The 24,135-nt window shown below is 41.5% G+C and overlaps 1 protein-coding gene across 1 annotated transcript in view; it reads left to right on the top strand.

Moving 5' to 3' along the window:
* The first annotated feature begins 1,876 nt into the window (after positions 1-1,876).
* The window catches only part of LOC138146090 (5-hydroxytryptamine receptor 5B-like), a 39,505-nt gene continuing 17,246 nt past the window's right edge, over positions 1,877-24,135 (top strand). The window contains exon 1 of the mRNA XM_069067776.1: positions 1,877-3,138. Within this exon, the coding sequence (XP_068923877.1) occupies positions 2,353-3,138 (786 nt within the window). The 5' untranslated portion in view covers positions 1,877-2,352. The remainder of the gene's footprint in view (positions 3,139-24,135) is intronic.

The following is a 24,135-nucleotide window of genomic DNA, read 5'->3' as shown; positions in this document are numbered from 1 at the left end:
TAGAATTGGTTTGCTGGGTGCCAAAGACATTAAGAAAACCCTCTTACGAGCCACATGATTATCTCATGTTGTGGTGTTCATGATGAGTAGCACCGAAAGACCACCAGGAATGTAATTGCAGCTTATGTGCTACTATCTGTCACAAAAGATGAAGTACAGAAATTCTATAGAGAACTTGATAAACTCCTTTAGATCAAGTTAGCATTGCTATGATACTGACTTTGATGCAAAGGTTGACATAGGAGATGTCAAAAAGTCTTTTGAAGGTTCTGAATATGGTTTATCACATGAATGAGGACAAAGGTGCATAGGCTACTTAGAAACCACATGTCTTTTTATCATAAATATTTTCATCTGAAGGTATTGGATGTGGCCAGCACCAACACTACACACTAATGAAATTGGTTGCCATTTGGGTAACTGGGAAAATAAAATGAATCCACCCTAAGATACTAATGGTTATGGGATGAACTGACAACTCATAGAAAGTGAAGGGGAGAGACAGAGAAGAGAGAAAAAAGAGGAAGAGGGATAGAAGAAAGGAGTAGGGAAAGGAGAGAAGGAAAGAGAGAAACAAAGAGATGGGAGGACTAAGACATTCTATAGATTATTTAGATACCTCTTTGGAATCAAAAGTTGCTCATTTATAGATTGGGGAGGGTTCTTCCTTCTTTTAATAAAACTTTCTCCTGTAAAATCATGAACTCTCTCCCTAAAGTGGGGATTGGATTCTGTGTGCTTGAGGTAGAGGGTGAGGAGGGCAGAGCCATAAATACTTCCCCAAAGTTTTTAGGATTTGGGCTGCAAGGGAAAAGACTGATACTGTAGTAAGAACACAGGTAAGTTTAACAACCAGTGTATGGTAGAGGAGCTAGGTTTGAATCCTGCCTCTGCCACTTACCTATCAATGAGACTTTGGGCAAGTAATTTAAACTCTGGATCTCAAATTCCTCACTGGTAAAATGAGAGGGATTGGAGTCAGTGACTTCTAATGCCCCCTTTGGATCTAAAGCTCTAATCCTACCATTCCTTCCTCTCAAAATCTAGACCCTGAATGTCAGAAGTTGGGAGTGGGGTGGGGATGAGATGGGGAACAGATAAGGTGCATTTCATTCAACAGTTAAGTCAACAAGTATATTAACTAAACACTTTCTATGTGCTTGGGAATTTTTAAAAAGGGCAAAAATAAACAAAAAAAAAAACCAGTTCTCACATTTAAGAAGTTCACATTTTAATGGGAGAGAAGACATGCAAATAACTATGTACACACAAGATGTATATATTGTAAATAAATAAATAAATAAAGCGTAGATCTCAGAAGGGCAGGATACTGTCTCTATTCGGCCCGGGAAGAGTGGAATCAATGTGCTTGTTTTCAGGTGTGGGTGGGGGAGGAGGCAGGCAGAGGCACGTGAATTATCAGATTTCTCAAGGCCTATCAGGCAAGCCCAATTTATTCGATCTATTTTTTTCGCCTCATAGCACGAGGGTGTTTGGGGGCAAGGGAATTTTTCATTTTAAATGGGTTTTTCATTTCATTTTAAATCCAAAATGCACCGGAACCCTTCATTCTCCCACTTCATCCTGGGCCGAGAGGCCTCAGCTGGGTCTCCAACTGGAGCGGGGTAACAAGCAAATAAATAAAAAGTACCTCGTCCTCCAACTTCCAAATATACAGTCAAAAGTCACGACCCATTTACAAGATCCGCAAAGGTGGCGAGGTCCGAATTAGCCCACTGTAGCACATCCTTCAAACAGAACACGGAGTCTCGATAATACACACGTAGAGGGACTAAGCTTGGAAAAAAGCTGAGGAAGGGGAGTGTGCTGGACTCCCATTGGTTGGTGCTCCTCGTTACCCCCGCCCCCCAACCCGCCGCCCTAACCTCTAGGCAAAGAGGGAAGGCGCCTATCCATGCTCGCTGCTGCTCCAGCTGCTTCTACTAGCCGACAGACCTCGCTGCGCGCCAGCAGCCTCCCATCTCTGCTGCTGCCCGACCGTCACCGGTAGGGAGAGAGGGCTTGGAGGGAGGATCGAGAAGCATTTATGCAGGAAGCCCGAATCTGCCGTTCTCCCTGCCTGCCTCTTCCCCCGCCACAATCTCTGGGTCGAGTTTAGCCACGAGCGAATGCCTCCATTCTCCAGCCCAGTGGGGGCGAGCAATCTCAGTAGCGCCGCTCCAGCTCAGTAGGCTGGGCGGTTTCTACCTTTCTCGTTTTCCTCTTCCCCCGCATACTCCTCTTGCCCATTCCCACCATCCTACTCGCCCCGTCGGCTTTGTGCCTATGCAATTGAAAGCTTGAGTTTGGGTGCCCAGAGTCTGGGAGGCAGACGAAGGCAAGGAGCGCGCGATGGAGAGCAGCAACGCATCCACCCCTTCAGACTTCTCCTTCACGTCGGGGCCTGAGGATTACGACAGTAGCCGAAGCACCCCCGGAGCTACTGAAGGTCAGGGCGACGTCGGGGAGAGTGCCGGCATCTTGCACAGCAAGGAGCCCCCCTTCTCCGTTTTCACTGTGTTAGTCTTGACGCTGTTAGTACTCCTCATTGTGGCCACCTTCCTCTGGAACCTGCTGGTCCTGGCCACCATCCTAAGGGTGCGCGCCTTCCACCGTGTGCCCCACAATCTAGTGGCTTCGACTGCTGTCTCCGACGTGCTTGTGGCGGCGCTGGTCATGCCCCTTAGCCTGGTGAGCGAGGTATCCACCGGGAAGCGATGGCGGCTGGGGCGCGCCCTGTGCCACGTCTGGATCTCTTTCGACGTCCTCTGCTGCACCGCAAGCATCTGGAACGTGGCGGCCATCGCCCTGGACCGCTACTGGACCATCACCCGCCACATCCAGTACACCCTGCGCACCCGCAGCCGCGCCTCCAACCTCATGATTGTCCTCACCTGGGCCCTGTCTGCTCTCATTGCCTTTGCTCCCTTGCTCTTCGGCTGGGGCGAGGTGTATAGTGCTGAGCTCCAGCGCTGCCAGGTGAGCCAGGAGCCTTCCTACGCAGTTTTCTCCACCTGTGGCGCCTTCTACGTCCCCCTCGGAGTTGTACTTTTCGTCTACTGGAAGATCTACAAGGCGGCCAGATTTCGTATCAGGAGACGTCGAGTTGCAGTCTTGCCCCTGCCTGAGACAGTACAGGTAAAGAGAAGAAAAAAGACGCTTGAGTCACCAGGGACTTTTGGAAGGTGTGGGATGGGAAGACAATTGGCTTTTGGGAAGTGGGAGAAACAGGGACAGGCTGGGGAAGAGAGAGGTAGAGGAGATTTGCACACTGCCCTACAGGATGAGAAAACACCAGCCTGCACATTTGGGCTGATACAGAGGTGTTGGAGGAAGGATTAAGCTATTTCTAGTCTGGGATGAGTCTAGCTGTTTGCCAGGAGGCCTGGTGGTATTTGAGATCTCAGACGTGTAAGTGCTTTATTTTTCACAATCCCCTCATTTTCTCTCTCTACTTCTTCCATCTCCAAATTCTGCAACTGGCCTCGCTTTTTAGATTGAGCTTTTGCTTTACTCACTTCTCAGCTACTCTTTTGCTTTAAACCATCTATCTCAATTGGGCTGGGGAGATAACGGGTGAATGCCAGTGCCCTGGGCTAACCACTTTTATCTCCACCTGAGGCAATTCTTTTCTAAATTCTTCCCTGAACCCAGAAGGGTAGAGCCAGGAAATGGTGGTCAGGACCCATCTACATTCTCCTTCCTTTCAGCTTTAAGGGGTATCCCCCCCTTTAAACCACAGCCATCTCCAGGCTGTAACTCAAAGCAGTCCCCTTGGGGAGATTCAAAATTTCTTATTGACAAGCCCCAACCTGAGTTTAAAATAATATAGGCCATTGAAGGGCATTCTTAACACGCCCTGAAGCGTCAAATGAAAACTGCTATAAGGAAGAGGATCGGAGTTGGTTTAAAAGTTTTTATTTAGGAGTTTAAGGGCCAGCATATTATTGCCTCAGCCTATGGGTGTAATGAAAGGGCAGGGAAAAGGAGCTCCAATGTAATATAAATGCTGCAATTTTTTATTCGGTTGTAGAGGATGTGGACTACAGAGGAAGCCAGGTAGTATAATTGCTAAATGTTTGGAGGGGTGCCTAATTCAGAATTAATCATACTCTTCAAAAAGTCTCTTGGTATTTCTTGGGGGCAGATATAACTGTAAAAGGGAGATAGTTTAAGAGGCAAAGCTCCCATCCATCACCAATGCTGAGAAGTAAAACCCTCAGAGCAGAGATTTGCTAAGGATTTGTATAGATTTTTTATTTCTGATCTGAGAAGAATCATTCTGGATTCAAGAATGGTAGGCAGAAGAGTAATGTTGGTGAACCTGCACAGAGAAAACTGATTATTGGAGACTGAGAGCTGGGTTTTTTGGAACTGAACCTTGTCCAAAACAGAACCAAATCACTAGAACTCTCTGGGCCTTATTTTTCTTAATTGGCTTGGACCAAATAATTTCTCAGGTAATTTTTCAGATTAAATATTCAGAGAATATGTAATTTATGTCAAGAGATGCCTGAATTACTTTCTCTCCTCCATTCTCCCCACTCCAACTTGTCCCTCCAACATTTTGTACTTAGCCTAAATATGTACCCAACAATCTTGGAAATATACCCCATAGACAAGTGGTCTTTCCCCACTTGAAGCTGCAGTGGTTATATACTGAACTGTAAGTATAATGGATAGAGCACCAAATTTGAAATGGAAAAACCTGAGTTCTGAGCCTAACTCATATTGTGTGATCCCCTGTTGAGCCTATCTCAAAGCCTTGTGAGAAAATTCCCTTGGAAGTAGGATGGTGTAGTTCAGAGGACCTGGGTTTGACCTCTGGCTCTACCACTTAGTAGCTAGGTGACCTTGAGCAGGTCAGTTAATTTCTCTGAGCCTGTTTCCTCATCCGTAAAATTGATCACCAACATGTGCTTACCCAACTCACAGAATTCTTAATGAGAATCAAATGAGAAAACGTGTCAAAGAGTTTTATACACTTTCAAAGACTATAGACAAGTGAGCTGTCACAAAAAAAACAAATTTTTAACAAAGAGGCAACATTATGCAACATGGACAGCTAGGTGAAGCAGTGGATAGAATGGTGGCGTTAGAGTCAAGAGGACCTGAGTTCAAATCCGACCTCAGACACTAATGGTGTAACTCTAGATAAGTCACTTAACCCTGTTTGCCTCAGTTTCCTCATCTGTAAAATGAACTGGAAAAGGAAATGGCAAACCTCTCCAGTATCTTTGCCAAGAAAACCCCAAATGGGGTCATGAAAAGTAAGTCAGATATGACTAACTGACTTAATAACAACACAAATCAACATCCGCAATTACAAACATAGCTTGCCTATGTGATCTTAGGCAATTGACTTAGCCTATGTAGACCTCAGTCTCCTCACTGTCCATAAGTGGTAGATAACCCCCTGGATAGGGTACTAGGCTAGGAGTCCTGCCTTGGTGCCTCATTTTCCTCATCTGTCACAACGATCTCTTCCATTCCTAGATCTATGATCCTATGGTGTTTGTGTGTCAATTTGCAGTTTCAGTAGATAGCACTTTTCACCTTATCTCACTTAATTTCATTACTCTGAGGGAGAGATGGAAGATAGATATTATTGTTTTCACTTTACAAATAAGGACGCTGAGGCTCAAAGTGGTTGAGAATTGACCAAAGCCACATACCTTAAGTAGTGGTTCAGCTGGGAACTAGGGCCCAGGTCTCCCTATTGTAACTCCAGTGCTCTTTCCACTGTGCTGTGGAAGTCCTGATCTTGTCCCTTTTTTCAGACAACATAGGGATCACTTGTTCTGCACTATATGGGATAATTAGGGAGAACTCGCACCTCTGGTGTGAGGGCTTACTGAGCTCTTTTAAGGGCTGCTCATCCACCTTTGGTGTCCACCTGAGTCACCCAGTCCTCATCTGTGGCTCCAAGAAGCTGTAGCACGTGCAGTGTCCACACCCCAGTAAACTCTTTCAACAGAAGGGCTAAACCAGTTTGAGAGTAACTGACAGGGCTCAAACCTATAGGTGAGTTAGGGGGATATTTACCCCAAGCATGTGAAGATTTTCCCTCTTGCAGAATGGGCAGATGGAACAATTTGTTCGAACTGCCACGAAGGCAGCTAAAAACAGGCACAGTAGTGCGCTTAGAGCTTGGTCAGGCATTGAAGACATCGAGGTCATCTGCTACATCCTGGGCCATTGCAGTAATCTTGATTTTTGTCTTGCTACTGGACTTTGATGACTGAGAGAGAGTGAGGCTGACAACTTTGTACAACTCTGAATTACTTAAATCCAATTCACAATCAAGTCATGAAAGATATCACCGTCATGATGTCATTGGTCCTCTTCAAAAATGAAGGACAAGCAATAACAGTTCTAGACTCAAATCTTCTGTCCATGCAGTGGTGCAAACCTCTGCTAGCTCCCTGTTCTTAAGGGGTCTGCTACTTTGCCTTTGCTGATTTAAAGCTCTCTGAGGCAGCTCTCTGCTGTTGTGATTTCAAGGGCAGCAGTATGTTGGCCTGCATGCCTTCCTGTACTTCTCAGTGTCTGGAATTTCTTTACTGATTTAACTAGTTACTAATACTCAGAATAAATAAGCAATTCTAGCTAGGAAAGCATCAGATTATCACCTCCTTTGAGGTTTTCTTTAAAATTTTAAGCCTCTAATATCAATCATTTCTGTCGGGTTATGGTCAACTCTGACATAAAACAATGGGTATGACAGGAAATGTGTTCTTGTATTTCTTTTCCTTCATTCTACCTTGATTTTTTATGTAGGAATTGGGAGATGGGGAGGAGGTGCAGCAGCAATAATTATCACTGAGTTCAGTTTGGAAAATATTCCTAAAATAGAATATCATTCTTTAAAAGAGAACTCTATGGAGTTATAATTGTTTTAAGGACTTACTTCAGAAATCCTTCCTATGATCTTATGACTTTTATTATTTAGAGGGAAAACAATAACTCAATAAAAACAATTTTATGAGGTTTTTTAAATTTTTATTTATTTATTTTTAGTTTTCAACATTCATTTCCACAAGATTTTGAGTTCCAAATTTTCTCCCCCCATCTCTCTCCTACCCCAGGATGGCAAGCATACTGAATACCCTTTCCCCCAGCCTGTCCTCTCTTATATCCCCCCTTCTCTCTCCATACCTCCTTTCCCCTTACTTTCTTGTAGAGCAAGATTAATTTCTATACCCCATTGCCTATATATCTTATTTCCCAGTTGCAAGTAAAAAAATTTTTTTAACATTTATTTTTAAAACTTTGAGTTCCAGATTCTCTCCTTTCTTCCCTCCTCACCCACTCCCACTGGGAAGACAAGCAATTCAATATAGGTTATACATGTGTAGTTATGCAAAACATTTCCATAGTAGTCATATTGTGAAAGACTAACTATATATTTCCCTCCATCCTATCCCACCTCCAACTTATTCTATTTTCTCCTTTGACCTTGTCCCTTTTCAAAAGCATTTGCTTCCAGCTACCCTCTCCCCCAGTCTGCCCTCCCTTCTATCATCCCCCCTCTTATTTCCTTCCCCCCTACTTTCCTGCAGGGTAAGATACCCAATTTCGTGTATGTTATCCCCTCTTTAAACTAAATCCAATGAGAGTAAGGTTGACTCGTTCCCTTTCACCTCCATGATCTTCCCCTCCATTGCAACAGCTTTCTTTTGCCTTTTTTATGTGATATAATTTACCCTATTCTATCTCTCCCTTTCTCCTTCTCCCAATATATTCCTCTCTCACCTCTTAATTTTAAGATATCATCCCTTCATATTCAACTCACCCTGTACTCTCTTTCTATGCATACATATACTTATTTGGTTTTTAAAAAGACAAACACCACTGAAATAACAGATTTAGAGCTGGAAGAGACTTTAGAAAGCACCTAACCCTATCCAGTTATTTCATAGATAAGGAAACTGAAGCCCAGAAAGTTGGAGTGATTTGCTTAGTCAGTTAGTAACTGGCCAGCTGGGATTCAAAGGCAGCTTTTCTGACATCAAATTTCCCTCTCTTTCCATTGTACTCAGCTGCCTCTAGTCCTCTGAGAATCCAGGGGAGTGGACATAGAAACACCAATAGCTTGATGAGGGAGGAATGTCATCCAGCCAGGACATCACGGGGACAAAAAGGGTAACTGGTCTACAGGGTCAGGACAGAAAGCCTTGACTTCCAGCTTTCTTGACTCTGGGGAAGGAATCTAAAGGCATTCCACTATCACCATTTGGGGAGAGGGAGATGACCTTAAGAGGAAGAAGGAGGCAAGAGTGGGCAAGGGAGAAAGGAAGGGGCGATTACATTCCATGAATTCTTTTCCTCTAAGCTGCCTTCTTGGTTTTTGGTGAGTCCCCAGACACTACAAATAATTGATAATCAGGGTCCTTGGGGAGCCATTGGAATATTACCCAGGGAGCTCTCTCCTATTGTTCCTTTGATTTTTCTAGTCCTAGATTGTAGGGAAGATTTATTTTTAAATCTTTCAGCTTATAATCCATGTCTTTCAAAGAAAGTTTGTACAAACACAACAAAACAAAGTAGAAAGAAGGAAAGGTAGTTATCCTCAAAATTTCAGGTCTAAAATTCGTGTTTCATCCAAGTTCTAGGATCCGGATGTCTTGCTTAAATTATCCAGATATTTCCTTCCATAGGCATTTTATTTTATGTCTATATAATAACCAAACTGATTCAGGTGGAACCAGGGGAAGGACTCAGTGGTGGTAATCTTGACAAAACAACAAAACTCATTCTTTAGATTCATATACATGAAACTAAAATTAATTGAAATTTTCCCTTCTTTGCTCGTTGTACTGTTAATGGAGAGACAGCCAGGCTGTGTCTGTATGTAAACCTTTTTTGTCTTTGGTTATTGACCTCTCTTCTAATATTTGCTTTTGACATTGAACTTCAGGGGAATCCTTGTGAAAAGTGCTCAATCCTTTCATCTCCTCCCCCTTCTATGAGGGAAGAGAGAACAAAATCCCTCCCAGGTATCCTCACTCAGACCTTGCCAGTCTCCACAGTGCCTCCCTTCCTTGGAAGCTGGAGATTTAATAAGCCACACTCTCATCTATTACAACGATTAGCTCACTTTTTAGCCAGGGGACAATATGATGGTCATCAGGTTCATATGATCCCCTCTGATGTTTTATGGAGTTTATTTAAGAAATATATTATTAGTATAGTCACAGTATCTCAGAGTCCCCAGTAAAAAAATTCCTAATATTCAGAGAAATGTTTGCCGTTATGCCCCAGTTTAAATGTTTGGATATCTTTAGCTCTCCCCCAGCCCCACCCCAGCCTCTGTATTAGAGGCAATATCAGGATACAAGAAATGTTTAAGGTAAAAAAAAAAAAAGCACTATACATTATAGCATCTGGACAGGGCCAAGAAGAGGAAGTTCATGGAAAGAATAGGCTTTTTTTTTGTTTAACCTCCCTTAGTCTTTTAGAAGTGAGTATATCCAACAGCTTCAATTAGTTTTCTGTTCTGAGGTGCCTCCTGAAGCCTATTGAAACTTCACCTTTCCTTTCTCTTCTGTGGTGCCACCAATTATTCTGGTCGATATTTCAGTTGTTTCTGTCAGGTGTTACCCCTTAGCCATTAATGCTTTTCATATCAACTCATTAAGTCCTTGGTGGGATTGGGGATACCATCTCCTAGATCCTTCTTTATAGATGGGGTGTGTGCTCAGGTGCACATGTGTACATGCGTGTGCATGTGTGTCTCTCTGTCTCCATCCTTTTTTCAAAATCCCTGAGCATGATTCCCAGTCCTCCTTGTTCAAAGAAAGAAATAGTCCAAAATGCTCTGAGAGGGAATTTTCTTTTTTTTCCAAATGATTTATTAACTGATGATTTACATTATTCATTTCTGCCAGATTTTGAGTTACATATTTTCTCCCCATTTTTCCCCTAGCCGCCGCCCCAAAATAGCAGTCCCACAGATATCCCCTCCTCCAATCTGCTCTCTCCCATATTTTCTCCCATACCCCTTTTGACTTTTCCAGGGGATCTCTATGCCCCAGTGCCTGTATATCTTATTTCCCAATTACATGTAAAATTGTGTTAATAATAGTGTATGTATATAAATATATATATATATATATATATATATATATATATATATTTAAACATTTGATTTTAAAACTTTGATTCATTGCCTTCCTCCCTCGTCACCCACCCTTACTGGGAAGATAAGCAGTTCAGTATAGGTTGTACATGTGTGGCTAATGCAAAACAATAACAGTAGATATATTGTAAAAGACTGACTATATTTCCCTCCTTCCTATCCCACCTCCCACTTGTTCTATTCTCTACTTTGATCCCATCCCTTTTCAAAAGTGGGTGCTTCCAACTTCCCTCCCCCCCAGCTTGCCTTCCCTCTCATCCCCTTCGACCCTATTCTCCTGTAGGGTGAGATACCCTATTTAGGGTGTATTTCATTCCCTCCCTGAGCCAAATTCAATGAGAATAAGGTTGACCCATTCCCTTTTGCCTTCCTATTCTTCCCCTCCATTGTAACTATTTTCCCTTGCCTCTTCTTTGAGATAGTTTACCCCATTCCCTCCCTCCCCATCTCCTCTCATTATATTCCTCTCTCACCTCTTCATTTCACCTTTTAAGTATCATCCCTTCCTGTTAAATTGGTCCTGTGCCCTCCATCTATGTATACCTGTAAACATATATACACAAATTCACATATGTATTCATATGCCCATATACCCTCATATATAGACATATATGTGTCTATATATGTGTATATGTGTGTATACATATATATATATATTTCTATTCCCTTCAACTACTGAGAAAGGTTTCATAAGTTACAATTATTGTTTTTTGTTGTTGTTGTTGTTTTTTTTAAGCAATCAGGGTCAAGTAACTTGCTCAAGGTTACATGGCCAGTTATTTCTGGGTGTGGTGCTGAGTGTCTGAGCCCGGGATTCGATCTCCGGGTCGTCCCAACACTGGAGCCAGTGCTCTTACTCGCTGTGCTACCTGGCCGCCCCTAATTATTGTTTTTCCATGTAGGAATGTTAATAGTTCAACTTTGATAAGTTCCTTATGATTTCTTTTCCCTGTTTACCTTCTCATGCTTCTCTTGCTTCTTGTATCTGAATGTCAAATTTTCTATTCATTCTGGTTTTTTCAACAGGAATGCTTGAAAGTCCTCTATTCCACTGAATAACCATGTTTTCCCCTGAAACATAATACTCAGTTTTGCTAGGTAGGTGACTCTTGGTTTTAATCCCAGCTACTTTGCCCTCCAGAATATCATATTCCAAGCCCTTTAATCCCTCAGTGTAGAAGCTGCCAGATCCTGGGTTATCCTGATTGTATTTCCACAGTATTCAAATTGTTTCTTCCTGGCTGCTTGTAATATGCTCTCCTTGATCTGGGAATTTTGGAACCTGGCTATAATATTCCTAGGAGTTTTCTTTTTGGGATCTTTTTCAGGAGGTGATCGGTGGATTCTTTCAACCTCTATTTAGCTCTCTGCTTCTAAAACATCAGGGCAATTTTCTTTGAGAATTTCTTGGAGGATGATTTCTAGGTTCTTTCTTTGATCATGGCTTTCAGGTAGTCCAATAATTTTTAAATTCTCTCTCCTGGATCTATTTTCCAGGTCAGTGGTTTCTCCAATGAGATATTTCACCTTGCCTTCTGTTCTTTCTTTTGTTTGGATCTGTTTAACAGCATCTTGATTTCTCATAAAGTCATTAGCTTCCATTTGCTCCAATCTAATTCTGAAGCACTGATTCTCCTCAGTGAGCTTTTGAGATTCTTTTTCCATCTGGCAAATGTGGCTTTTTAAGGCATTCTTCTCCTCATTGCCTTTTTGAGCCTCTTTTGCCATTTGAGTTAGTCTATTTTTTTAAGGTAGTATTTTCCTCAGTCAGGCTGTTGACTCTTATTTCGTAATTTTCCTGCATTCTTCTCATTTCTCTTCCCAATTTTTCCTCCTCTTCTCTTATCTGCTTCTTAAGGTCCTCTATGGCCTGTAACCAGCTCATATTTTCCTTTGAAGCTTTTGGTGCAGGAGTTCTGACTTCACTCTCTTCTTCCTGTTCCATGCTTTGCTCCTTTTTGTCCCCAGAATAGGAATCTAATGTTGGAATCTTCTGTCTGCTTTGTTTCCTTTGCCTGGTCATGTTGCCCCTCAGTCACTTGACCCCTGGGCTTTTTGCCACAGTAGGACTCTGCCACCAGACAGGGGAGCTTTGTTCCAAAAGCTTTTCTCAGCTGCCGGAGGCATTAGATGGGTGCCCTCTCTGAGGTCTCCACACACTCTGGCAAGCTGGACACACACCCCAGGACCTCCACCCCAGACTGCAATCCAGATCCAAGCAGGTTAAAGCAAGAGCGATTACCCCTCAGACTGGTGCTTGGTCCCCCTACACTCTGCAGGCCAGGAGCTGAAGCTGCCAAGTGGCGCTGGCTGGCTGTGCCGATGTCTCAGCGGCTTCTCACCCTGGGGGCAAAAGCCACGCACTCCCACTTACTGGGTCCCAAAGTCCAAACTGCACTGAACTCTCACTTTGTCCTTCGCGTCTATGTGTTGATAACTCTGGAAACGGCCACAGCTGCTGCTGATCTGGAGTCCCTCAGGCCAGCGGCTTGTCAGGCCCTCCCTGGGGCTAAAGCCTTAGCGTGGGGCTGGGCTCATCTCCCAGAGCCCTTCGGTGGCAGATTCCGGCCAGGCTGTCCTCAGCAGAAGATTAGCTTCTCTGTGTCATTTTGTGGGTTCTACAGCTCCAAAGTTTGTTTAGAGTCTCCTTTTTCACATGGATTGGGGAAGGTGGAAGCCGGAGCCCTACAGAGGTACTGCTTCTACTCTGCCATCTTAGAGAGGGAATTTTCATCCCTCTGAACCACAAATTCCAAAATTCCATTAAGTTTTTAAACATCTCTTACATATATAGGTATGTGTGTATGTGTATAGGCATTTAATAAAAAACTTGTTTGTACATGTATGTGTGTGACCAAACAGAAGCTAATGGATTATTAGAAGGAAGAAGTTTATAATACCGACTTCAATGGGGCTCCTTTCTGTATATAGTTAGGTTTCTGCACACAATAGTTGTTTTAATAAACATTTTTTTTAATTGAGGTCTATAGGATTAGTGAGAGGCAGACTCTATGATAATCTTTGCTTTTTCCATCTTCTCGAGGTTTATACCCTTGGTTTGATCCTCACTTCCTCCCTTTCTCTTATCCTTCATATAAATTCCTTACTAAATTTTATACTTTTTTTCCTTATGACATCTGTCTATAGCCTAGCATAGCATTTGGAACTTAATAGTGCTTGTTTGATTCTCCCAAATCTGTCTTCCTTTCTCCCCTCTTAGTTTAAGGGGAAGCATTTCTAAAAACCTCATGAAATCATAGAATCTTAGCGGTGGAAGGGAACGCAGAGGTCATGTAGTCCTAACTTGCCACTTACAAATAAGGAGGGGATGAGGTGACTAATACAAAGCCACACAGGTGCAAGAAGCAGTTGACCGGACCTTTAGCTTCATATAACAAGGTCTGTTTCCATGATGGATCGAATTTTTTGTATTTCAGTTTTCTAGAGGCATATGGTAATAGTACCACCCATAGCTCAATACTTGTGTCTTCTCTCTCCCCTTCTTTGTATCTTCTTTCCCCTTCCCCTTTTCCATGTTCCATCCCTTCCTTTCTTCCCTTCATCTCCTCCTCTGTCCTCCTGCCTTTCTTTATATCTCCATCTTATCCTTTTTTCAGTTTCCTTTCCTCTCTTTAATTTCTTATTACAGAGATTGAAGGGAAGAAAGAGGTGCTTTATTAGGCATTACATCCCAGGCATTGGAGATTCAAAACCAAAAATAGTTCCTGCCTTCAAGGCTTACAATTTCTTGGATGAGAACATAATAAACCCAGATAAGTAAATACAAAAGTAAGGAATGTTTCCCTTGGAGGGGAAGCAATTCCACTTTTGTATGTGACATATGGCATGGAACTCCAGTTCTAATAAAGAAAAGGAGAGGGTATGTGCATGATGGGCAACTCTTGTACCCAATGGGCTGGCACTACACTTGTGTGGACTACTGGTGAACTCAGGGGCATAGTCTGTTTTCTACTGCTAGTGTCTGATATCTCCATGACAACAATCTACAGTGGTGGTGGGGGGAGGCGAGGAGAGAGCCAGGTAAGCAAGGTACCAAACTAACTAAAAATGTAGCCATGGCTAGTGAACCATTGAGGTACAAATTAGTCCCCTAAGTGAATCAGGAATGAAGCACAATCGATAGAATAAAGAGGGATAGATCATGACGTCAGATGACTTTTAAAAGTTAATTCACTCAGTCTAAGCAGCAGCCTTAAGAGGGAGGACTCAGCTCCTCCTGGCATAAGTAGATGTCTGGAGTTGGAGAATGGAAAACTAGGAAAAGCCACAAGGAAACAGGAGAGTAGAAGTACAGGTGGAGACTACCATCACAAAGAAAGGGGCCATGATTCTAAGAGGACCCACCCGGCCTGAAGAAGGAAGCCACATTGCTGAAACCTTGCAGATCTACAGACACTAAGGCAGTAATCCTGTATCTCCTTTCTCCTAAAGCCTTTGCCTCTGGGCATGGGAAAAGTCTGCTTATTGTTTCTTTGTTTTTCAATGTTTTCTTTGTCTTTTTAAATAGTGGAAACCAATTCCATTTTCTGGTCTGGTTGTACTTATTGGGAATATTGTTGAGAGGAGACCACAGAGGGGAAAACATCCCCAGGGAAGAATGGTTCTCACACTGAGATTCTGCCAGAAATGCTGTATCTCTGGTGAAAGATTCAGAGCTAACAAAGATAAGGAGAATGAAAGATCTTTTGATACTACTCAGAGTGGAGATGGTGCATTTACAAATGAGCACATGAGGTAGAGGAATGATTGTAAGGAGCCTTAAATGTGAAACAAGGGAGTTTGTATTTTATCTGAGAGCCAAAAGAGATTCAATGAAACTTCCTGAGCATGGGAGAGCAAGTCACTCTATGACTTGTACTTCAAGAATATCAGTTTGGTATCTGAATAGAAGAGAGGAGAAAGATTGAAGTCAAAGGAGCCATTAACATGTTACAGTATTTCAGACAAGGGATGATGGAGTATCCATGTGAGGAGAGAAAAGGGATGGATGTGGGAGAGAATAAGGAATTAGAATTGATGAGTCTTGGCAATTGATTTAGACATGGGAGAGTGATAGAAACAAGAGTTGAAGATGAGTTCGAGTTTGTGAACCAGGATGAAATGAAGGATGGTAGAATCCTTAGCAGAGAAAAGTTAGGAAGAGGGGAGGATTTGGCAACAATTATGATGAATTTTGTTTTGAACATACTGGGTTTAAGATGCCTATGGGACATCCATTTGGAAATGGTCAGTAGGCAATTGGTGGTATGCACTCAGAAAAAGGTCTAGCTGAATATAAAGATCTGTGAGTGACCTGCATAGAGATGATTCTTAAATCCATGGGAGCTGATGAAATAACCAAGAAGCAGAGAGAGAGAGAGAGAGAAAAGAGAGCCTAAGTAAGACAAAGACCAGGAGTGGTTCAACATATAGGGGTGAATCATGGATAAGAATCATAAGTGACCTTATTCTGGGTATATTAGAATACTTAGATAACAGGGAAGTATTTTGAATTAGGTGAGAACTAAAAGCAACATACTTCAAATTATAGTGTGTAGATACTTCTCAAGCCATGCCCAGAAAGCCTTAGAGTACTGTTCTCAGTGGAAAAATGCAAAGTGTTAAAAAATGTGGGCTTGGGGCAGAGCCAAGAGAGCAGAGAAAAGGTAGCTACTTGCCTGAGCTCTTCCTTAAATTCCTCTGAGCACCTTTAAATAATGCCATAAAACAATTTCTGGGGAAGCAGAACCCATAAAAGAATGGAGTAAAATAATTTTCCAGTCAAAGACAGCTTGGAAAGTCATTAGAAAAGGTCAGACCTGGGTGAAAGTGGAGCACAGTCTAGCACAAGCCGTGCCAGCACAGACCCAGCCCCAGCTAACCAGGAGCAGGCCTTGGGAGCCACTGAATGAACAGTGGCAGTGACTGCTTTTGGAAGTCTCAGCCCACAGATGGTAAGGGAGTCGAACAACTTGTCAGAAGGAGATTACAGGAGGCTTTATAGCAGCACTGAGGCAGGACTCTGTTGCCTTGCCCATGCTCAGATCCAGGTTGCAGTCCTGTATGGCAGCGTCAGGGCAAGGAGGAGCACTAGCACACCAGAGCTTTCAGTTCCAGGGCAGAAAAGAGTGCTTGTGATTGCTCATAGACCAGAGCACAGGCCAGAAGAGTAGCAAATACCTCTCCTTAGATCATACCACCTTGGAAGAACTGAAAACTTGAAGGTCCCTAGAAGTATTCCTGAAAACAGCTGCAAGGGGTAGAACCAAGATGGCAAAGTAAAGGCAGGGATGTGCCTGAGTTCTTCCCCAAACCCTTTCAAATACCTGTAAACAATAGCTCTAAATAAATTATAGAGCAGCAGAAGCCACAAAAAAGACAAAGTGAAACAAATTTCCAGCCCAAGACAACCTGGAAGGTTGACAGGAAAGGTCTTTCCACTAAGCTGAAAGAGGAGCTCAGTCCAGTGCAGGCCGTGCCAACACAGACAAGGACCCAACAAACTGGGAGCAGGCCTCAGGGGACTGAATCACTGGTAGCTGTGGTGGTTTCTAGATTTCTTAACCCACAAATGCCAAAGACAACTTAGAAGGTCAGTAGGAAAGGTCTGTCAGACCTGGGTGAGAGAGGCACATAGTCCAACCCGGCCCTAGCAAACCAGGAGGAGGCCTTTAGAGGGACTGAATCAGCAGTAACAGCAGCTGTTGTCAGAGCACTCAGCCCACAGATGGTAAGGGAGTCAAAGAACTGATCAGAAGGAGATTACAGGGATCTCTCTACTAGTGTGGAGGCAAGACTCTGTTGCTTTGCCCATACTTGGATCTGGGTAGCAGTCCTGGGGCAAGAAGGAGCAGTGGCATAGCAAAGCTTATGGCAACAGTGGAGAGAGAACTGTCCTTACAGTTTCAGGGCAGAAAAGAGTACACAAGCCAGGAGAAGAGTAAACACCTCTCCTGAGAACATACCACCTTGGAAGAACCAAAAACTTGAAGGTCCCTGGAAATATGTCTGAAAACAGCTACATAAAACCCCTGAAACTTGGGGGACAGTTTGCTCTCCACATTGGAAGCAGAGACCTATCTTAACAAAGAGTTAAAAAGTCAAGTAATAGGATGGGAAAATGAGCAAACAATGGAAAACAACTCAGACTATAGAAACTTCCTTTGGTGACAAGGAAGATTAAAACATACACTCAGAAGAAGACAACAAAGTCAAAGCTCCTACATCAAAAGCCTCCAAGAAAAATATGAATTGGTCTTAGGCCATGGGAGAGCTCAAAAGGGATTTCAAAAATCAAGTAAGAGAAGTAGAGGAAAAATTGGGAAGAGAAATGAGAGTGATGCAAGAAAATCATGAAAAATGAGTCAACAACTTGGTAAAGGAGATCCAAAAAATTACTGAAGAAAATAACATTTAAAAAACAGACCAGACCAAAAAGCCAATGAGCAGAATGCCTTAAAAAGCATAATTGGACAAATGGAAAAGGAAGTACAAAAGTTCACTGAAGAAAATAATTCCTTGAAAATTAGAATGGAGTAAATGGAAACTAATACTTTATGAGAAATCAAGAAACAATAAAACCAAAAGAATGAAAAAATAGAGACAGTGAGAAATATCTCAGTGGAAAAACAATTGGCCTGGGAAATAGATCCAGGAAAGATCATTTAAAAATTATTAGACACCTGAAAGCCATTATAAAAAAAAGCCTAGACGTCATCTTTAAGAAATTATCAAGGAAAACTACCTTGATATAGAAATTAAAAGGATCCACTGATCACCTCCTGAAAGAGATCCCAAAATGAAATCTGCCAGGGATATTATAGCCAGACTCCAGAGCCTCTGGGTCAAGGAGAAAATATTGCAGACATCCAGAAAGAAACAATTTAAGTATCATGGAGCCACAGTCAGGATAATACAAGGTTTAGCAGCTTCTACATTAAAGGATTGGAGAGCTTTAATATGTTATCTGGAAGACAAAGGAGTTAGGATTACAACTATGAATCACCTACCTAGAAAAACTGAGTATAATCCTGTGGGTGGGGGTGGGGGAATGGATAGTCAATTAAATAGGAGACTTTCAAGCATTCCTGATGTAAAGACCAGAGCAAAAAAGAAAATTTGACTTTCAAATATGAGACTCAAGTGACACATAAAAAGGTAAACAGGAAAGGGAAATCATAAGGGACTTAATAAAGTTAAACTGTTTATATTCTTACATGGATCGATGCTTGAAACTTACAAGAACTTTCTCATTATTGGGGCAGTTAGAAGGAATATGTATATAGACAGAGGGCACAGGTGTGAGTTGAATATGATGGGATGATATCTAAAAAAATAAAGGGTGAGAGAAATGTGCTGGGGAAAAAGGGAAAGGGAGAGGTAGAATGGGATAGATTATCTCACATGAAAGAGTAAAGAAAAAGCTTTTACAGTGGAGGGGAAGAGGGGAGAGTTGAGGGGGAGTGATTGAACCTTAATCTCATCAGAACTGGCTCAAAGAGGGAATAAGAAAAAAATTTAAACAAGAAATATTCTGTAAGTTGTTTCATTTGACTTTCTGATCCTGCACTATTTGAGCTATTAAGAGAAGCTGAGTATAGAGTGATGTTTCAGCTTTCAAAACTGAAATATATATAGAAATCTATCTTACCCTACATGAAAGTAGGAGGGGAAGGAGATAAGAGAAGGGAGAGGTGATAAAAGGGAGGACATATTGGGGGAGGGGTAGTCAGAAGCAAAACACTTTTGAGGAGGGAAAGGGTGAGAGGAGAGAGAGAATAGATTAAACAGGGATAGGGAGAATAGGATGGAGGGAAATGCAGTTAGTGATAATTGTGAAAAAAAATTGAAGCAAGTTTCTCTGATTTTCTCATTTCTTTTTTTTTTTAAGCAATCAGGGTTAAGTAATTTGCTCAAGGTTACATGGCCAATTATTTTTGTGTGGGTACTGAGTATCTGAGGCTGGAACCGATCCCAGGTCTCCCGACTCTGGGGTCGGCACTCTTATTCACTGCACCACCTGGCCGCTCCTATGGCCTCATGTCTTAAACATATAGAGAACTGAGTCAGATTTATAAAAATAAGAGTCATTCCCCAACTGATAAATGATCAAAAGATATGAATACTTCAGATGAAGTAATCAAAGCTACCAAAGCCGTATTTAAAAAATGGTCTAACTCACTATTGCTTAGAGAAATACAAATTAAAACAATTCTAAAGTACTTCCTCATACCCATTAGATTAGCTGATAGGATAGAAAAAAAAATGACAAATATTGTAGGGCATGTGGGGAAAATGAGATATTAAAACACCATTGGTGGAGTTGTAAATTGATTTAGCTGTTCTGGAGAGCAATTTGGAACTATGCCCAAAGTGCTATTAAATCATGCATACCCTTTGACAGTAATACCATTACTAGGTCTGTATGCCAAAAAGAGATAAAAAAGAAAAGGACTTCTGCATACAGATATATAGCAGTTCTTTTCTTGGGGCAAAGAATTGGAAATTGAGGGGATACCTATCAATTGGGGAATGACCGAACAGTTTGTGGGATGTGATTGTGATGGAATATTATTGTACTGCTAGAAATTATGAGCAGGATGCTCTCAGAAAAACCTGGAAAGACTTACATGAGCTGATGCAAAGTGAAATATATATATGCAGTAATAGCAGTAGTATAAGATGATCAGCTGTGAATGACTTAGCTATTTTTAGCAATACAGTGATCCAAGATAACTTTGAAGGACTTATGATGAAAAATGCTATCCATCCCAGAGAAAGAACTGATGGTGTCTGAAGCACACTTTTTAAACTTTCTTTATTTTTGTTGTTTTCCTTTTTTTTTTTTTGGTCTATGTATTCTTTCAAACATGACAAATAGGGGAATGTTTTGCATGACTACACATGCATAACCTGTATCAAATTGCTGGCCTTCTCACCTGAGGGGGTGGTGAGGAGGGAGGAAAGAAGAGAAGTTGGAACTCAAAGTTTTAAAAATGAATGTAAATATTGTTTTTACATGTAACTGGGGAAAAATAAAATAACAAATAATTTTTTAAAAAATGAATGCAAAGTGTTAGCATACATTAGTAACCACAAATGACCTCATGAAACCCAAAAAAACTTCAGGTCAAGCAAATTATCCCAGGTGACATTAGATATCTAGACAAGACCCTAATTGGTTTAATTTTGAGACTTTTTTCCCATTCTTAACCTTAACACACTTGATTTTTTAGCCTCCCTACAGCAACTAAATTGCCTGAAAAACTGTGTGCTCCAAATAGAATTAGAACAATTATGTGTTGTGGTTTATGGAGTCTTTTCATGCAGAAGGAGAGCTTTATAAAGTGACACTGTCTCATTGTTTACATAATTAGACCAATGAAAAGAATTATTTTTTCCTACCAGATGCAAACCCAGTAGCACTTAGATGTTTGTTTTTTTAACAAGAAATCTTCTGCAAGTTGTTTTAGTTGGCTTTCTGATCCTACAGTATTTGAGTTATTAAGAGAAGCTGAGTACAGAGTTATGCTTCAGCTTTCAAAAATGAAGCCGACAGCTTGTTTTCACTTTGATGTGTTCTTTACAGTTCTGAAGATTCTTTTAAATGCTTCAGAAAAAAACCCCAAGAGATTTGTAGCTTGGCAACTTAGACCACATGGCTGTGAAATGTAGTAGAGAAAAAGGAGGATTTATTTTTTGAAGCTGTACCCTTTAACTGCACAACTCAAAATGTCTGGATGACAGTTGGGAAGGCTGTCTTATCTAGATATTTCCCAATACAATGGAAGTCCATTATAATGCAATTAGTCTCAAATCTTTTTAGTAACAATCTGTAGAGAAGCTCAGAAGTTAATTTCAAGAAGGCAGTCATCAAAACTTATGACCTCAGATCTCTGTACACAAAGTGTGTGGGTTACAAGCAAAGGAAATTAAAGATCCTAATGCAAGGAGAGAAATTTCACATTACAGCATTGAGACTGATGCCATGAGACCCTTGACTCTGGAATATGGCTTTGCAAAAGGAATAGGATATGTGTGTGGAGGTTGAGTGGGGATGGTATAGTAAGCAGATCTGTTTGTAGTTAGGCTGCTAGGCAGTACATTAGAGCACATGGTCAGAAAGTTCTGAGCTCAAATCTGGCTTCAGATACTTGCTGTGTTGTGTGACTCTGGACAGGTCACTTAACCCTTGTCACCTCAGTTTCCTCATCTGCAAAATGAGATCACAATAATAGTACCTACTTCACAAAGTTGTTGTGAGGATAAAATGAAATAATATTTGTAAAGTACTTTGCAAACCTAAAAGTGCTATGTAAAGTTATTATCATTATTAGAAGAAAAAAGCAGGAATGAAAGTAGGGAATCATGGTGAACAGCACTTGGGTTTTATTCAGAGGTCATAGTATCCTATAATTGGCAGCCATGAATTACATAGATATCTGGGTGGGGTGGGGGTTGGTGGTGGTGTTTAATGGTTTCATGATTTCATTGGCATAAGGCCCTCCTAGGGAAAAAGAACTTTATCTACCAATGCAGATCATTGATATGTATCACTGAGAGAACAAGTGACTTACCCATGTTAAAATATCCATGTGAATAATAAATTGCAAATTAAAATAGCAAAATTTAGCCCAGATCTTTCTAATGCTGCAACCCCTATCTACTACAACATGGCACCATCTCACTAGAATAATAGTGCTTTAAAAAAAAAAAAGTCCCACCAATTTAAGATAAATTTGAGTTAATAAGAAAACTCAGTCCAGGGAAGGTTATAGTAAGGGACTACTAGGTGGTACAGAGAGCTCATGTGTGGGACTTGAAATCAGGAAGACCTGAATTCAGTTTCCACTCAGACATTTAACTACCTGTGAACTTCTCTTTTCCTCAGTTTACTCATCTGTAAAATTAGGGAGGGGGAAATAGCACATACCTCCCAGTTTTTCTGAGGATCAAATGAGGTGTAAAGTGCTTTACAAGTCTCAAAGCACAGCTGTGGTGTTTTTTTTTAAGAGTATTTGGGACATATGATATCTAGGTTCTGTTTTTGATCATGGTTTTCAAATAACCAATAATTCTTAAAATGATCTCTCCTGGATTTGTTTTCTAGGTCAGTTATTTTTCCAATGAGACATTTCACATTTTCTTCTATTTTTTTTCATTCTTTTGATTTTGTTTTATTATTTCCTGATGTCTCATGAAGTCATTAGTTTCCACTTGGCCAATTCTAATTTTCAAGGAATTATTTTCTTCAGTGAGCTTTTTTATCTTCTCATCCATTTTGCTAATCCTGCTTTTTAAGGAATTTTTCTCTTCAGTGAATTTTTTTCCCAGTTCATCTTTTCCCATTTTTGTGTTTCCTTTACCAAACTGTTGACTCCTTTTCTAGGATTCTCTTGCATCATTCTCATTTCCTTGCTTAATTTTCCCTCTACCGGGGCGGCCAGGTAGCACAGCAAGTAAGAGCACCAGCTCCAGTGTTGAGAAGACCTGGAGATCAAATCCCGGGCTCAGACACTTAGCACCCACCCAGAAACACCTGGCCGTGTAACCTTGAGGAAGTTACTTAACCCCAATTGCTTAGGGGCGGTCAGGTGGCTCAGCGAGTAAGAGCATCGGCTCCAGTGTCGGGATGACCTGGATCAAATCCGGGGTCAGATACTCAGAACCACACCCAGAAATAACTGGCCGTGTAACCTTGAGCAAGTTACTTAACCCTGATTGCTTTAAAAAAAATTAATTTTCCCTCTACCTCTATTTTTTTTTATTTTTTAAATAGCTTTTGAGCTCTTTCAGGAATTCTTTTTGGCACTTGAAACCAATTCACATTTTTCTTTGAGGCTTTGCATGTAGCCATTTTGACATTGTTGTCCTCTTCTGAGTTTGTGCTTTGATATTTCCTGTCACTCCTATGGTCAGTTTCTTTTTTGTTGTTGTTGTTGTTTATTCATTTTTCTAGCTCTGGTGTGGAGAGAGTATTGTTCCAAGCTTCAGGTTTTTTATGATGCTATTTTCACAGATAATTCTGGAGACCTGTAAGTTTTCAGTTCTTTTAAGGTAGTATGATCTAAGGAAGTGTGTGGTCACTGCTGTCCTGTTCTGTGAGCAATCACAAGCACTTTTCATTCCTGAAACCAAGACTAGTGTTCCTCTTTCCTCATAGCTGCAAGTTCTAGTGTGCTAGTGCTTCTCCTGACCCTGGGACTTCAACCCAGGTTTGCAGCCCAGATCCCAGTGCAACATAGTCATGCACCCAGCACCAGCAAAGTGTCCCCAGAAATCTCCTTCTGGACAGTTGTTGGGCCCCTTACCATCTGTGGACTGAGAGCTCCAGAAATCAACCCCTAATTAAGTTTCCCTCAAGATCTGCACTGGTTTCCTGGGGCCCAGACTGCTGTTGACTTGCCAGGGAGCTAACTGTTGGACTGTGCTCTACTCTCACCTCAATGAGACAGACCTTTCCTGTCAACTTTCGAAGTTGTCTTCGGCTGGAAAATTGTTTCACCCTGTCCTTTTATTGATACTACTGATCCAGAATTTGTTTTGAGGCATTATTTTAAAATTGTTTGGAGAATTTGGGAGAGCTTGGGCAGGTCCCTGCTTTTACTCTACCATCTTGGCTCCCTGGTTGTTGGTTTGGAATAGATGGGAACCCTGGTGGGAAATAACCACTTTATCTTAGAATTTGTTATAGAAAAGAGGAAAGTCTGGAATAATTGGAAATACAGTGAAACATCCTACCGTGTTTCCCCGATAATAAGACCTATCCCGAAAATAAGCCCTCCCCTTACTGTGTAAGATTCCTCTAAAATAAGCCCTCCCCCGAAAATAAGCCCTATTGAGATTGCTACTGTAGTGAAGGTGAGGTACCCTCTGTATGCACTGTCCCCTGCCCCCCCGTGAAACGCACGCCACGCTCCGAGCTGCATCCAATCAGAGCTGCAGCAGTGAGTGCGTCATCCTGTTCTTTATTGAATTCATTATTGAATAAAGGT

The sequence above is a fragment of the Petaurus breviceps genome, unplaced genomic scaffold (assembly GCF_028583685.1).
Source record: "Petaurus breviceps papuanus isolate PSGF00001 unplaced genomic scaffold, PetGlider_PUasm1.0 90752, whole genome shotgun sequence".
Taxonomy (NCBI): domain Eukaryota; kingdom Metazoa; phylum Chordata; class Mammalia; order Diprotodontia; family Petauridae; genus Petaurus; species Petaurus breviceps.
The sequence above is the reverse complement of the archived record's forward strand: the minus strand, read 5'-3'. Positions and strand labels throughout refer to the sequence as shown.